Genomic DNA, 16,988 nt, shown 5'->3' with positions numbered 1-16,988 from the left:
GTGATTAAATGCTAAGTGATTTGGATAAAGGACTGAATCAAGGACCCAAGCCAGAATCTGATGACCTCAGAAAATCCAGCGATGTTATTCTTGTTCTATTTTCTCTGTTCACTTCTTTATGAAATTCCTTGGTCATTCTGAAAGAGGCTGTGTATCACATCCCAAAAGTATTTTTCTTATAAAGCAATTTTCCCTAATAAGAGAAAGAGAGAGCAACCAGGTAATTTAGTTTTAAATTGAGATTACAGATTCAGAGTTGTTGTTGTTTTTTTAAATCAAAGACTAAAGGACTAAATTATGCCTTTTCGTAACTGCAGTGAATTGGAAGTTATCCCAGTTCACTCTGAGGTTTCATTTCATTAGCACCTGGACACAGCTTCATTTGTAACACCCTGTTCCGCTTTCAATGGAATATAAACAACTTTTCCTGAATTGCACATATTTAAGCACAAAGGAAGATCATTCTTTCCTTCTCTCTTGTGTGGAATTACTTTTTCCTAGAAACCATAAGTTCAGGAACATAACAGTGGTTCGTTTTTCTCCAAGAATTCAGTCTTGAATGTATTCCTCACCTGAGAAAGCTATTCCCTAATTTTATCTACTGACTTTTTTTTTTCTTTATTGACAAAGCTCTCCATCAAACCTAGTCCAAGCTTCTGGATAAACACTCAGTGAATTGGAATACAAACGTGAAGTGAGCCCTAAAAAACTCAGCCATTGAGACAGTCTTCTTAAAATGCTGGGCCTCAACAGCACATCCGGGCAGAGCTCTGCCAGGGAAAGCAAGTCCTGCTGCCAAGAAAAGCAAGGAGAGACCACAAATTGCTACCAAGCCACTCCAAAATGTTCTTTCCAACAGCCCTATCTTTCCAACAGCCCTGACAAGATAAACTTCCCCAAGCCCTAGGGATCCAAAGTATTTCACTTGAAATTTTCACAGGATACTAAAGAAGGAGAAAAAATAAGGCAGGAGTAAAGATATGTGTCTTACTTCTTTGGCTCATCCATTGGCTGTCAGCTTTCTTCTTTTAACTCATCTGATATCATTTAAGAACAACATGCAGTTGTGTCAATGCAATGAGACTCAAGGTCTTTATTCATGTCCAGGTTAGGACAATACAAAAGCCCAAATTCAGGTCAGGCACGGTGGCTCACGCCTGTAATCCTAGCACTTTGGGAGGCCAAGGCAGGCAGATTGCCTGAGCTCAGGAGTTCAAGACCAGCCTAGCCAACACAGTGAAAACCCGTCTCTACTAAAATACAAAAAAAAAAAAAAAAATAGCTGGGGCCGGGAGCAGTGGCTCATGCCTATAATCCCAGCACTTTAGGAGGCTAAGGTGGGTAGATCACCTAAGGTCGGTAGTTCGCGACCAACCTGACCATGGAGAAATCCCATCTCTAACCCCGTGTTTCATCTTATGTATTTTCCAAACTCGCTCCTTATAGTATCTTCCTTTCTTCCTGTCCATCATGCCAATGACTTGATTGAAGTTCTAACTACCTGTGAATGAAAAGTTAACAGTCCCACTTGAATTGCCCCTTCCTCTTAATTCCTTTTGGAGTTTACATAAGAAAATACAGAGTGAGTTGACTACTCAGTCACTCATGAAAAGTCCATTTAGTGTATAAACCTGATCACTCCCAAGGAAAGTAAGTCTTGTTTAAATCATATAGATTTTACTTAAAGTTTGTGTACCATATGATTAAATTTATGTGATACGTAAAATTTAAATAAAATCTGTATGAGTAGGGAAAATGCTTATATACATACAGAGATGCTCCTCAGCTTACTATGGGGTTCCATCCCAATAAACTCATCATAATTTGAAAACATCATAAGTCAATAATGCACTTAACATACTTAACCTACTTAACATCATAGCTTAGCCTCGCCTTCCTTAAATGTGCTCAGAGCACTTACATTAGCCTACAGTTGGACAAAATCATCTAACAGCCTATTTCATAACAAACTATTAAATAGGTATCTCATGTACTTTATTGAACACAGTACTGAAAGTGAAAAACAATGGTTGTATTGGCACTTGAAGTACGATTGTGCTAAATGCATATTGTTTTCCTACTATCATAAAGTCAAAAAGTCTTAAGTCAAGCCATTGTAAGCCAGGGAGCATCTGTATATGTATATGTGTGTTGCATCTGTATATGTATATGTGTGTATGTGCGTGTATATATATGCATGTATATATGAATATATGTATATATACATATAGTATATATACACATATATATTATATATGTATATTTTATATATATATAGTCAATGCCTTCCAACCAAAGACCACTGGAAACATACCTGTAATTGAACAAGTGGGATTTTTTGCTCCTTGCAATGAGGTAGGATGCACATCATGGCCAACTATGGGATGTCTCATCAAGAGTGTGTTAGAAAGGAGTTACAGGATTTGAGTTTCTATTAAGTGATCTTAGGTTTCAAAGTGGGGCTTTGTTCTGGATTGGATGGGAGTAATTCTATAATTGGCCATGTAATAAATCTTATCTAAAAGGAAAAAAGACTATAAAGAGGCTACCACTGTAATTGATGAAGCAGCAGCAGTCACTCATACTAATTAGCAGAGGGGGATATTTAGCACCTTTGTAGTTTGCATAGTCACCTGGCTTTTGTCTGTTATTACAGAAGTTATGAAGTGGTCTTGTTTGGGTCTTGATCCATCAAAGTTGCAGAATAATTCTGACGATGTTGGCATTCTGTGAAAGTATTTATCTTCAACAAGAGAGCATCACAGTCTCATTGGGAGTGCCAGATCAACTCCTGGGCACCAAAGCCCAGCTGGTATAATGTCAGATGTCAGGGGCTACATGGATACATAAAAAACACAAAGCAATCATCACAAAAGAAATCAGAACCAAAGTACTCTGGATGAAGCAGGAGCCTTCTCTGGTGCTCCCTGAAGGTGTCCTCAGTCGACAGCCACTTTTTCAGCATTAGTATTCCATAACTTGTGACTGCTTTGTTCCGTGTCAACTTAGGGAAACTGAAACTAGGTTGCAGAATTCCCTTCCCTGTATGGTTCCAGGTTAGTGAGCACAAGAGAAATTGACATGAGATTTGGAAAGGAGAGTGAAGCAATGCCTACTTTCATGCTTTGGGAGTTGTTTAAGCACATAAGACTCTGTGGCAGCTCACACACAATGTCACTATCTGTCAGCTCACCTTGTTGGGGTGAGAAAGCACCCAGGCCCACAGCTCTTCCAATGCCTGCTGAAAATCCTCCTCTGGCTTCCCTGAGTCCTGGACTGGGTGAGTGTGCAGCTATGAGCAAAGGGCACCTGCTTCTACTACAAGTCACTCACATCATGGAGACTGGAGGCAGCAAGAGACAAACACAGGTTTCCATTTGTCCTTGCTTTGCTGACTTCACATCCAGCTTTCCTTCCTGACCACTGGTGTGGTTGATTTTAGATCCAACACCAGAAACAAAGGCAACAGTCTTGCACAGACTTCTCCATCAGTGGTCACAATTTTGTGTGGTTATCATAATCTCTTATTCTATAGGACTGTTAAAAGTTCTGATTCTCTGAAAAGCCCCTGACTTATATATGCTCAAGATTTCTAGCTTTGGAGTTCTATGCTAGGAGGCAAGGGCTATGTTACAAAAAGAGATGGACAACATTCTGATAGCAGCCAGATATGGCCAAGGGACAAGCTTGGATCTGATCCTCTTTGCCTGCCTCAAAGTCTTAGGTGAGTGTGATCGAGTGTTCATAGCCCACAAGAGCAGTGCTAGGGTAGGAAGATCTAGGGGTGGTGGCAAATGGCCATGGAGCTATTAACCAAGCAGCCTGGGATGTCATTACCAAAATTTCAGGCCAGATTCAGCTTCTGAGGGGGCCAGAGTCATAGCTAAGGTGATGTACATGTGAACCAAATCTGAGTAGTAAGACAAGAAGAGAAAATAACACAAGTAGTAAAGAGAGCATTAAAAAGAAGTAGAGAACATGATATTCCAGGTGGAGGGTCAGGACACAGTCAGGAGACGGAGGGTGTAGGCACGTATGTGTGGAGCACCTACCGAGGCAGTTGTGGAGCTGTGCCTAGCTGAAGAGCGCTGACCCTACCGGGTATAGCATGTATTATGTTCATTGTTTTACACAACATCTCACTTAATTGTCACAGCTACCACAATAAAATCTCAAGATTTTATTATGCCAACTTACCTGATAAGGAAACTGAGGTAGAGAGGCTAAGTACTTGCCCAAGATCACTTTAGAAAAGAAGTTAAAAGACAGGAATTTGTATTCAGATCTATCTCTTTGATCCAAGTTCCATTACACCTTTTAAGATCCAAGCTTTCTAGGCTTAAAGAAAAACCTTTGAGTGACCTGATAAATATTTATAGAATCAAATCCTCCAGCCTCCGTCAAGGCTTCGGTTGATGACAACCTCGGGTTAAGCTGCTCACCAATTCCTGACCCACTGACACTGTGAGAGAATAAACACTTACCATTTAAGCCACTAAGTGTTGGGTAATTTGTACTCAATCATTGATAACTAACACATCCCTCTTTGATTAAGCCAGGAGGATGGGCACAGAGGGTTGAATGAAAGGAGGAGGATGTGACTTACGGAAAGCCCCAGGAAAGGCTGACAAAAAGAGAAGTAGAAGAAATTTTCTTGTGGCTCAAGACCCAGACATGGGGGGAGACAGGTTGGGAAACAAATAAAATCCTCACCTCCTGTCTTGGGCTAAAGTCCTTGAGCTTTCTGAGATAGATTAAGGGAACAGGGGAGTTCCTGTTTGGGTCTACAGAAGGCAAATGTCTCCCAGAAAGCTCTGTAACAAGCCTGGGCTCTCATATGTCATGTGGTATGGAAAAGACCAAGAAGTTCCCCCAATCCCCCAAAGGAGGAAGAGGAGGTTGCAGAGAGTCTGGCTGGGCAGTTGCCAGAGGTCATCACTGTGGCCATGAGGCTGAGTGACCCAGACAAGGGTCAAACAGGAGTCAGTCTGCAAGAAGGAGGGCTGGGCCCCATGAAATAGAGAACATAGCACAAGTTACACTAATTACAGACTCTAGCATTAAATGTCAGCAACAAAAAGACTCACCACACACACCCAAGAACCAGCAGGAACTTGGGGGTCCCCACTCTTATCCCAATGCTTGAAGGAAGGTAAGCCTCCAAAGCACCAGCCTAGTGAAAACTGGTGAGGAGAGCAGGGGAGAAAGGATAAAAAAGTAAGTCACCCCAAAAAGAGGGTCACTGCCAAAATTACTTAAGGTGTCTGACTAGACTGAATTCATGTTCTTTCCTTCACTATCCGGTGGGAGGTGAGAGTGAGGCTTGAGAGAAAAATCACATAAGTTACAGACAACAGTGAAGCTACAGTTTCTTGGCATATCTAAACTTAGTGTGAGTTAATATGTGACTCCAATTCATATGCTATAAAAGCATTCCATGAAGATTTATGGAGGTTCAAAGCAGGACTTTGTGCTGGATCTAGAAGACAAGAAGCAGAGGCAATCCTAAAAATCATCGAATCTCTGGTGTTTCTGTTTGTGCCTTATCGTAGGGTACCCATGTCCCTCCTCCCCTGGCCCATGACCCACTGAGCTCTAAGAGTTGGTATTAAAAAGATGATATTGACTTTGTCAAACACACTATTTGGGAATGATAGCCCTTGGCACTATTTTAAAGGGCTGTCACCAAGTCATCAGCCCTGATACATGTCGCTCTGAGAAACAGCATGCAGAAATAAGAGCATAGCACATTTGTTTTGTAGTTCAGAAGCCAACCCTTGTTTTATTAAAATGTGTACAAGAGATGGGGAAGGAAAAGGACCAGAGTGTACTGCGGCCATGTACACAAAGGCATGCACCACATCCCAGTTCTGCTGCCCTGGGCTGTCCCACGGGCAGCTCTCTAGAACTTGAGAGCCTCAAAAGGGGTCTCATGAAGCCCAGATCTTCCCTGGTCAAGCTGATGGCATTCGTGACACTGAAAGGTGGGGAAGGCCACCAGGCCAGTGGAGTGGAGAGGTTTTGTATATGGTCTTCTTTGAAGAAACTTACTTCTTGCAAGCCCTGGCATCTTCCAATTGACTGTCCTAGTAGTGGAGGCGGCATCAGCCTACCAGCAATGGAGGTCTACTCACCCTTCACTGAGTTTTGTCCCTGAAGTCAGAAACCCTGGCACAGCCAAGTTCACAGACAAAATCACACTTCAGGCCCACACTGCTTCACGCAATGACACATGTATAGATGGATATGCAGAAACACTTCTCAAGGAGTGCATGAGCCTGGTTCATTTCATGTTTCTTTCAATCCAGTCTTTAAAAGGCAGCACCTTGGTGAAGGCAGTGGAGAGCCGGTGGCTGCATGTTTTATCATAGCTCCAGCTGACCAGTCCCATCAGATGCCAGCGTGGCTCAGGAGATGCTCGTCCCGGGAAGGACACAGCTGCGATGCCTCCTGTCTCTGCAGTGCAGATATCAGAAGGGGCAGTGGGGTCCTGGCTGGCACAGAACATGTTATCAGTGACACTCACTGGGATGCCATGGTCCTCATGCTGCTCCTCACACAACAGTGAGTCCACCACACTGACCACCCCAGAGCGCAGTGTGTCGTTCTTGAAGCCAGGGCTCCTCACATCTGCCAGGACATTCCAGCCAGCCACAGTGATGTGGGACTCCTGGAAGGAAGTGCTGAGATCCCGACTGGCAGCGAGGCAGACAGGCTGGACTCGGGTGCTGATACGGGCCTTGTCTAGGAGCTTCAGGATGGCGATGTCAGCATCAAGCAGGATGGGGTCATAGTTGGGATGCAGAATGATAGCAGAAATCTACAAATGCAAGGAATGGGCAGCAATGGTGAGGAGCCGCTCCACAGTGCACAAGAACAGGCAAGGCTTGGGGCTAAATTTTTGGGAGAAAATGTCTAAAAGGCAGCTACAATTATTTGGAGATACTTTACTCAAGAAATCATGGAAAACAACTGCTCTACTTTCAGGATTGCAAACCAAAGTGCTATCTACAGCCTGGAAAGTGGGATTAAGTAAGTGAAGTGGACAGTTGAGGCTGCACAGCCATCTAAGATGGGCAGCGGCCACATCACTGCAGTCAGCCACTCCATGCTGAAATGGGACCAGCATTCTAGTTTTGCCAGAAAATGAATTCCAAATCTTTATTTGAAATATCTTGATGTTAAACAATGCTTGCAAATAAATAAATGATTAAAAATATGTGTCAGTACCATCAAGGCACAAACCCTCACAAGCTAAGTTTTCAACCTCTGGTCCACTGTAAACATTTCATTTACATTCAAGTCAGCAAATAGAGCTATGCTCAGAATATTCCACAAGACTTTCCCACAAAGTCTTCCCTGATTTTCCCAGTCCTTGCTGGTCATGCCTTTTGATGGGAGCCTGTAGGAGCACACATCTTGTAAAATTTTTATGTATATGTTCTATTACCTCAATCTCCTTTGAGTATATTGCCTTGGGGCTTCTCTTGTGTCACACTGATTATGATAAATTTGTCTGTCTCTCCCACTCAACTGTGGACTTTTCAGAGAAAATAAAACGTGTTCTATTCTTTTCTGTGTCTACTTACAGTGGAAGGCCCATTGTGGGGGCTCAACAATAGATGGAGAGGTGGGTGGATAGATGGAGAGATGGATGGATGGATGGATAGATGGAGGGATGGATAGATGGATGGATGGATGGATGGATGGACAGATGGATGGATGGATAGATAGATGGAGGGAGGGAGGGATGGATGGATGGATGGATGGACAGATGGATGGATGAACAGATAGATGGATAGACAGATGGGTAGGTGAATAAAAGAGAGGGAGGAAGGAAGGGAAAGACAGACATATATTATAAATTTGTTAGGAGTGTATCTAGGTTAAAACATCTCTGTCTACCTAGGACAGTGCCCAAGTGTAATAGGTGATTAACCTTTTTTTATTCAAAAAATATTTATTGATAATCCACTTTGAGCCAGGCACTGTGCCACGCTGTGAGGGTACAATGACAAATCGCAACATTCATGGAGCTAACAGTTTCAGGCAGAGCCAGCCATTAAACAAATAATTTCACTAAGTTTTAATTTGTTACAATTTATGACATATGCTACCAGGAGAAGTACATTTTGCTCTTAGGTGATTAACTTTTGATGACCACAGTGATAGATGACTTTGCCTCTATCTTGTTTATAAAATAATCAAGGTGGAAAAAAGACTCCAGTCTTTCTAGATGCCCCCGTCTAGTATCTCAATATGAAATATTGAACACTGCTATATGCCAGGCTCCAGGCTGGCTGCTGACATGCTAAGGGGACAGGGCTTGGCATAATCACTACTCTCCCATGCTTGGAGTTTTTTAAGCCAGAGCCCCAGCTTCCAAGTACAAGCCCTCTCTTACCCGTAGGCTCTGGATGGTCTTCTCATCCCGGTCATCATCCCGGTAGAATTTCCCCAAAACAACTTTCAGGTCTGCTGTCTTGATCATGGTGACCTTCCCCAGGTCAGTAACACAGTGGGCAGCCACCACCACGGTGCGCTCATTCACCAGGGCACCACTGCAGACCAGGAACCATGCTCCCTTGTGAAGGCTGCCATCAGGCACCCCACTGGTCCTCCTATAGATGGCCGCCTGCCATGGCCAGCGCAACCCTTGGGTCTTCGGAGCAGTGACATTCTCAATTTTCCCACAGACTATGGAGAAAGTACCGGATTAGTAAGATAAACTCAGACTTTGCCATCCAAAGGAGAATGTATCACTCAACCAGAGAGCACAGATCTGGAAAGGTGAACCCTATGGGCGTGATGACCACTAAGCCAAGTAACCTGGTTTTCTTCTCCCCTTAAATATGAATCAACCCACCTTGACATGGCTAACTATAAATCTAGGGTTAAAATTGGAGGCTTTGCAGTCAAATGAAACCTGAGTTCTGATCCCAGGCACTTACTATCAATAGAACTTTGGGCAAGAGCCTCTGTCTTCTTGCCTGTAAAATGGATAGAACATTAATAATGGTCTCACAGAGCTCTTGAGGAGATTAAATGAGATGGTACATGTAAACAAACTCAAAATATCCTGACTATCCTCATAGTCATAACCACAACGAACTAAACCATACTGTTCTCCTTTCACAAAGAGGGTGGGGAAGGCAGCTTAGTAAATGCAGGCCCCTAATCCAGACACTTCCACATATTATCTCAGTATTCATCATTATAACCTTATGATGTAATTAATACCTCATTACATTTTTTATTTTTTGAAGCAGAGGCTCACTCTATCACCCAGGCTAGAGTGCAGTGGCATGATCTTGGCTCACTGCAACCTCTGCCTCCCAGGTTCAAATGATTCTCCTGCCTCAGCCTCCCAAGTAGCTGGAATTATAGGCATGTGCCACCACACCCAACTAATTTTTTTTTTTTTTTTTTTTTTTTTTTTTGTATTTTCAGTAGAGACAGGGTTTCACCATGTTGACCCGGCTGGTCTCGAGCTCCTGACCTCAAATGATCTGCCCACCTTGGCCTCCCAAAGTGCTGAGATTATAGGCATGAGCCACCGGTGCCTGGCCTAATACCTTATTGCTTAATAACAAGTACCCAATTAGTATCATTGGGTGATGAGTATAAAAATTGGGGCTTAAACAGGGTAGCCAAGATTATGTAACTTGAGGCCCTCTGGCACCTTTAACCCCTTTCCCCACTTGGTGACTTAATGACCCTTTTCTCTAAGTAAATATGACAGAATCACCCAAGAACGTATGCCCCTAAGATTTAATGAGTCAATTTCTCCTGGGTAGTAAGGTTAAGCCAAAGGAAAAAAAGCTCTAACTATGGAATTTCAGATATCACCAAACTAGAGAAAGCACTGGAGATGCTTTCCCAAATGGTAGGGTTAATGGTTTTTCTCAGGCAGCCACGAAAGATGGAGCATGCTCAAGCCCAAGAATGAGCCTTGACTCACTAGGGATGCAGGATGGTGCCCGCCCACTCCACTTCCCAGTCCTCAGACATGTCCTCCGGCTGCTGCCCAGGCGGCGGTAGAAGGGTGAGATGCACTCATACTGGAGCTGGGTGTGCAGATGTTGGTATCCCGTGGGCAGATCTCCAAAGGGAAGGGCTGGCTTCTTGGTAGGGGCGCTCTGCAGTTTCTGCTTGCTGAAGGCCGCTGAGTATAGTTGGTGTAATGGTGTCTCCCTGGGTCAGGAAACATGGGCCCAGAGAAAGGGCAGGGCGAGAGAAAGTCATTGTGGCCTCTTTAGCATTCATGCCATGTCCCATGTAGATATTTGGTTACAGAAACAGAAAAAATCTCTCTCTCTCTCTCTCTCTGTCTGTCTTTTGAGGCAGGGTCTCCCTCTGTCCCTCACTCCAAGATGGAGTGCAGTGATGCGGTCTTGGCTCATTGCAACCTCTACCTCCCGAGTTCAAGCAGTTCTTGTGTCTCAGCCTCTTGAATAGCTGGGATTACAGACATGCAACACCACACCCAGTTAATTTTTGTATTTTTTGTAGAGATGGGTTTTCATCATGTTGTCCAGGCAGATCTTGAATTCCCGGGTTCAATTCCTGGATTCAAGCAATCCACCTGCCTTGGCCTCCCAAAGTGCTGGGATTACAGGTGTGAGCTACCCTGCCCAGCCAAAAATGTCTTTCTCATTCTGTGTCTCTCTGTTTCTCTCTTTCTCTCTCTCTTGCACACACACACACACACACACACACTTCGACTCTCCCACTGAGGAAATTATCTTGTACACTTCAATCTTCATTTTATGTCTCTATGTCTATTCCTGGCATGATTCCAACTGCTTAAGATTTTAACCAAAGAGAATAATATCTGGCATAATAGCTGCTATCCAAAGGTACATTATACATGCACACACACAGAAATTAATTGCAACATTAAACAGAAAAAGGAGTTAATTTGAATGAGATAAATCTAGACTTTTTTTTCTCCAAACATTATCATAATGGGGCGATATTAGGAATTGACTTGAACTAAACTGTGTTGATACAGTAGCTTGATTTAGCAATTAGCAGGTGTAATTAGTACACCTCAGAGAATAGAACTTTCTCTCAGGGCATATTGATTGGGAGAAATATGAAGCATTGTGTATAAATGGGAAAAGGGGATATTAAATGAGCCCTGAAGTTGGAGCCATCAGAGACAACTCAGGGATTCTTGGGGAAGATGTGCACACATTCTGCAGGTTGTGTTCATTTTATATTGGCACCTAATGACTGTCACCTGAAAAGCTGAAATTCCTTTAGGAATCTATGTTTTCATCCCTGTTTAATGAATGGGCAAAGGAAGCGCAGAGAGGCAAGTGGAAGTACTCAGAGGCACGCAGTAAAGAAACTTGGTACCCAAGGCAGTGCTTAGCAGTCACAATTTCCACCCTGGTGTCCCCACCACACCAATATGATATCATCATAAGAAATCTATTTAATATACAGTGCTTGGCTCAGAGCAAATATTCCAAGCCTCTTGATTTCATTCAACAAATCTTTAGCTCATGTTTATAACGAGGTCTGTAGCTCAGGGAGCTCCTGAACTTGCAAACAAGCTCCTCCCTTGGCCATGGAAGGTATACACTGTTGTTGGGGGCTTCTGGATGAGGAGGTAGCTGCTGGAGATAGGGATACCCTCCACTTCAGCAGCCTGTCTTCCCAACAGATACTTAAAACCAAGTTTCAGCCTTGCTTTTTCCTTTACTTGAGAAACCTGGCACCTTGCCACCTAACCTCCCATTAATATTGCTTTAAAAATAGGAAGCCCAGTAGTCTTTTTGAATAGTGCAGGGGCCTGTCTACAGCATGTGTCTTTGGGAAGAACAGGTTGATCCCACTTAGTGGAGAGTCCAGCCCAGGAAAATCACACAGATCAGGAAAGAGGGCAGAATTTGAATTTCACTGCCACCGTTTCCAAGGAAATGCCTTGCCCCTGAAAGGAAAAAGACAAAAATGGAAGGAGACAGCCTGAGGAGGGGTGAGAGACTGATGGATATTCTGACTTATGAATATTTCAGGGAACTTGGCTGTGGTCAATTTCAGTCACCGGAATTCGCTGTTACTATTTCTAACAATAGGTGAGAAATCACTTTCCGATGAATTATTTGTGCAAGGTGCTTTGCTACAGCCTTTACATAAGACTCAAAGTATAGTGCATAAGGGAGCAGGCCATGAAGCCAGATACTGAATTTACATCCTGGCTTTGCCACTTCTAGCAATGTGACATTGGACAAGTTACTTAACTTCTCTGAGCTTCAGTTTACCCCTCTGTAATATAAATAATAAAATCTGTAATAAAATGGTGATAACAAAAATACTGACCTCAGAGGTTATAGTGAGGATTAAATGAACTAATGCAAGAAAATACTCAGAAGAGCAACTGACACAGAGCAAATATGCAATAAATGTTAGCTATTAGTGTTGCATATAATCCTTAAAACAATCCCCAGAGGCAGATTGCTATGATTATCCCTGCTTTTCAAAAGAAAAAACTAAGGCTCAGCAGGTTTAGGAACTTGCTGAAGAATACCCAGCACTAAAGACAGAGGCAGACTCAGGTCTTGAACCTTTGTTTGTCAATTCAATTCATTCATTCATGAATGCCTACTATGTGGCAGATACTGTTGTAGGCACTAGAACTTTCAGCATGAACAAAACAGATAATGTTCCTGTACATGTAACTTTCACATTTTGGGGAGGGTGAGGGAGACAGAAATTGGACAAATAAACCCTTAAAAAATATGTGAGACAACAGGTGGAGAGAGATGCTAAGATAAAAACAGAAACAGAGTAAAGGCTAGCGTATTCTGGCTAAAGGGGTCCACTAGACAGTCAGGGTGAAGATAGGATTGCTATCTTTAAAAGGATATTTAGGGAAGATCTCTCTCTGTTAGGCAAAAACTGAGCAGAGAACTGAAGGGAGAGAGGCATTAAACCTCACTGAGATCTTGTGGAAGCAGGTTCCAGACAGAAGGAGCCACAGTGTAAAGTTTCCAAAGCACGACCGTGCTTGAAGTGATAGAGGAAAATCAAGGAGGCCCGTGTAGCTGAGTGGGGAGAGTGAGAAGGAGAATGTAGAAGAGATGAGTAGAAAGGGGCTACTCCCTCCCCACCAGGTGGACCCCACCTTTGTCTTCCCAGGAGAAAGGCTGAGCATACCAGAGGGCTCACATCCTTCTGTGTGGCTGGTCATTTGTCTCCAGTTCCTGGGCTCCCCCAGCCTGCCTCATCTCACTGGTTACCTCCAAGCATAACTTCCTAAATTATAGCTGGCTGTGTTTAACAGAAATGTCATCTTCCTAGAAGCTGCCCTAACAAGTACATAGTAATTTCAGGAAGACTCAAGGATTCAAGTCCATTTTCTCAAAGATCATCTGAAAGTCTTGCTTTCCACCAGTCATCTACTTTCCCACGATCCAGTGAAATTTGTACATCTTCCAACAGTTGCTACCTCTTGGCTAAAGGCAGCTGGCTAATAAGCCTCCATCTAACAAGCCCTATTCTTTCATGACCAGTTAGCACTAAATGTCCCTAAGAAACCTCAAACCATCTTTGGCCAAACACAACTGTGGAAGGGGAATGGAAGTGGAAATACTCATTAGCCTTTAGGGCAGAGTGCAGGTGTTTCGACCTCACCTTGACTGAACCTGCATTGGAAGAACTCTCCTTCTCACCAGGTCTGAAATCTTTGGTTCTCGGCAGGCTAGAAATAAAAAAGACAATGCTGCACGATCCTTTTCCATATTCACTGTTCACATTATTCAGTTCAGATTCATACTTGACTCCCACTTCTGGACACCAGGTGCCCATTCCCCAGGCTCTCAGAGGCAAGACATGTCAGCCAAGCTTGAACATCTCACTTTACAAAAGAGCTTGCTGCCTTTAATCTTGATTGACAGCACCCTCTGAAGAATCTAAGAAGACCAGATGCCTCTGAAAGGCTGCCCCACCTGAGTGATTTGGGACAATGGCATCATAGAGTAGGATCATCTGTTCATGTGAATGTAATTAGCAAACTTGATCAAAATGGAATAAAATTCAGTGAAGGTTCTAAAACGTAGCCCACATGGGGAATTAGAAGGTTCTCTTTTGACACCAGACAGCAGTGTCAACCATAGATAAGTCTTGGAAAACTGATTCCTTCGTGTTCTTTCTCTGCCGTTAAGGCCCCTAACAATCACTTGAGGGCAATTCAAAGCCCAGTTTAATTTTGTTGAAGTCTCTCTTTCTTCACGAGTGAAAAGGAATCCTTCCCATCTCACTTTCCCAATCAGGCAGCCAACATTCATCTAATTAGCAACTTAGAGAACTTTGGTTGTATTAATTTGTAAGAGAAGAGTGGACAAAAATCTCCAAGGACATATGTGACACCGTTCCCATACTTAATGAAATAAAAATCAGAATTTGTGCTGGTGGGGATGAAGGTCGCTTCTGGCTAAAGTCTAAAGTGATTTATTCCTTTCACAAACCATTCCCTTTCATTCCTTTTCCCATGATTCAGGTTGTTGACAAACACCCAGAAGGCAAAGTGGAGGATTAAGACAATTATCTGGATAATCTAGGACAAGGACATGTTTTCTTCCCAGTAAACAGCCAGATCATTGTGGCCTGCCCCCAAATAGAGAGGCTGTTAACCTGAAGCAACTAGTGAATCAATTCAGTGAGAAACTATACGTCCCCACTGCCAATAGAGAAGGTTCAAACGTCTCTATTCAGTATTCCACTTTTCTGTCCAACCTACGTATTTAAGTTTACCCCTTGATTCCCAGATTGCCTCACTTTGAGTTTACCATGATGACTTCACTTCTGCCTACACCTCTTTTCTTTTCCTCTGTCTTCCATCTGGAATACCATCCCAACTCCTCTTCACATGTACAAATCCTCCCCAGCTTTCCAGACTGGCTCCAGTCCTACTGGATTCATGCAATTGTCCCTATTTCAGGATCATTGATCTCTCCTTTTGCTGAACTTACACCACTCATCTCTTCCTATAACTATCCCTTGACTGTACAAGGGTTTACTCCCTGTCTTTGTTTTTAAACATCTTAACATCTTCAGTCCTCCCCCTCCATAGGCTGGTAGGGATGATGCATCTATTTTGTTCTTTTATTTCTTGCATCAACTTAATACTGCATAGAAAGTAGATAAGTGGAGCTATGTAAATGCTTATACATTGCCTCAATTCTATACTTGGATTTTCATATATTAAACTCAGCCCTGTCATCTTTCCTAAATTGCTCTGATAACTACATTCCTCTTCTTGATCACCTCTCGAGGTGTTGTAATTAGGGAAAGCAGGTCCTCTTGAGGAAGAAAAAAAAAAAAAAAAAGAAGGAAATGTTTTTAGGATGGTTTCCAACCTCAGAGTTACATATGGTTTCAGAAGGGACTTAAGAGAGAAAGGCATTTTTCCAGGGGCTTAAAAACATGCAAAGGAGCTACCAAAAGGTCTAGCAACTTCATCAATGTCTGTAGGCTTCAGAAACAATTGTAAGTTACCTTTTATGCAGATGGGCTGTTTCCCTGACCACTCTCCATTCTGCTGGCAAGTTCTTTTCTCATTGCCACTAAGAACATAGGAGTTGTTACAAAAGAAGGACACAACGGTGCCAATTTTAGCATGGCGTCCATTGATAAGCCCAGGGCCCCCTGTTATTTTCTTGTACCCATTGACTGGGCCCCCAGGGTCTGAGCAGTTTCTTTCTTCAAGGACTAAAAGAAAGTAAAAGAAAAGGAGAATTGTTAAAAGTCTGAGTTATTCCATTTTAGAATAGAATCTTTCATGTTTCATTGAACTAAAAATACAATGATATAGGACTTGGTGCTCAAAAGTATTACTAAAAGAAATCGCATAATAGAAAATTCATATATTAGACATGTATTTCCCTTGTTTTCATAATTTATTCTTAAATTGAAAATATCTAATTCTATATAGAAATAAATTTGATGCCAAATCTGGCTCTTATATCATCTTGTCCATTTCTTTCTCAAACTGTAGGAGCTAGGCAGCCCTGAGTAAAATAAATATCTCACCTAAATTTCATTATCGGTATACAAGGATTATTGATTTTCAGTGTTGTTGTATTATCTCCCTCATTCTTTAAAGCTTGGGCAATTAAAAACTATTCCATCTCCTATTTGTATTGTACCCAGAAAGTAGAGCTGCTTAGAAATAAGAGTAGATACGTGAAGTTAATTTAGATTTCATATTTAATCTCTAGGAAAATAAGTGTGTTGAAAGTTATAGTTAAAAATACTAGAGGACAATATAATTGTAGAGATACAATAAATTTCCCTTGATCTCCAAATACAACTTTCCATGTAAGTATTGATACTCATTACAGAGCTATTTCTATTCTTTGACTCCTGTTGAATGGCTATTTAAAGTAGAAATGGCATCAGCAGCTATTCTGAGCACTAAACAGGATTTTTTAGATACATTCTGGAAATATTCTATCAGATAGGTAACATATTTCTCTCAAATAGATTATGACACTGTACTGAACATGACTTGCCTATGGAAACTGAGCTCCCAGAGAATTCAAACTTTGACTACTTGATTTGAGTACCACTTTACCAGCCTCACTACTTTCTTTTCCCTTTTCTTTTCTTTCCTTTCCATTCTTTTTTTAAAAATTTTATTTATTTATTTATTTATTTATTTATTTATTTATTTATTTATTTATTTTTTGAGACATGGTCTCACTCTGTCACCCAGGCTGGAGTGCAGTGGCACAATCTCGGCTCACTGCAACCTCCATCCCCTGGGCTCCAGTGATCCTCCCACCTCAGGCTCCTGAGTAGCTGGGACCATAGGCACACACCAGCTGATTTTTGTATTTTTAGTAGAGATGGGGTTTCACCATGTTGCCCAGGTTGGTCTTGAACTCCTAAGCTCAAGCTGTCCTTCCACCTTGGCCTCCCAAAGTGCTGGGATCACAGGTGTAAGCCACCACAACTGATCTTAGTTTCTTTTTTTA

At 42.3% G+C, this 16,988-nt stretch overlaps 1 protein-coding gene across 2 annotated transcripts in view; it reads right to left on the bottom strand.

The window, feature by feature from the left end:
- Positions 1–5,750: 5,750 nt before the first annotated feature.
- Positions 5,751–16,988, bottom strand: part of PAMR1 (peptidase domain containing associated with muscle regeneration 1) — a 97,580-nt gene continuing 86,342 nt past the window's right edge. For both annotated transcript variants that reach the window (XM_037999516.2, XM_037999517.2), the window contains 5 exons: positions 15,508–15,720; positions 13,645–13,711; positions 9,962–10,194; positions 8,405–8,697; positions 5,751–6,820 (listed from right to left, as the gene is read on the bottom strand). In XM_037999516.2, the coding sequence (XP_037855444.1) occupies positions 6,284–6,820; positions 8,405–8,697; positions 9,962–10,194; positions 13,645–13,711; positions 15,508–15,720 (1,343 nt within the window). In that variant the 3' untranslated portion in view covers positions 5,751–6,283. The remainder of the gene's footprint in view (positions 6,821–8,404; positions 8,698–9,961; positions 10,195–13,644; positions 13,712–15,507; positions 15,721–16,988) is intronic.

Source organism: Chlorocebus sabaeus, chromosome 1 (assembly GCF_047675955.1).
Source record: "Chlorocebus sabaeus isolate Y175 chromosome 1, mChlSab1.0.hap1, whole genome shotgun sequence".
Lineage (NCBI taxonomy): Eukaryota > Metazoa > Chordata > Mammalia > Primates > Cercopithecidae > Chlorocebus > Chlorocebus sabaeus.
This window is presented reverse-complemented; position numbering and strand designations above follow the sequence as displayed.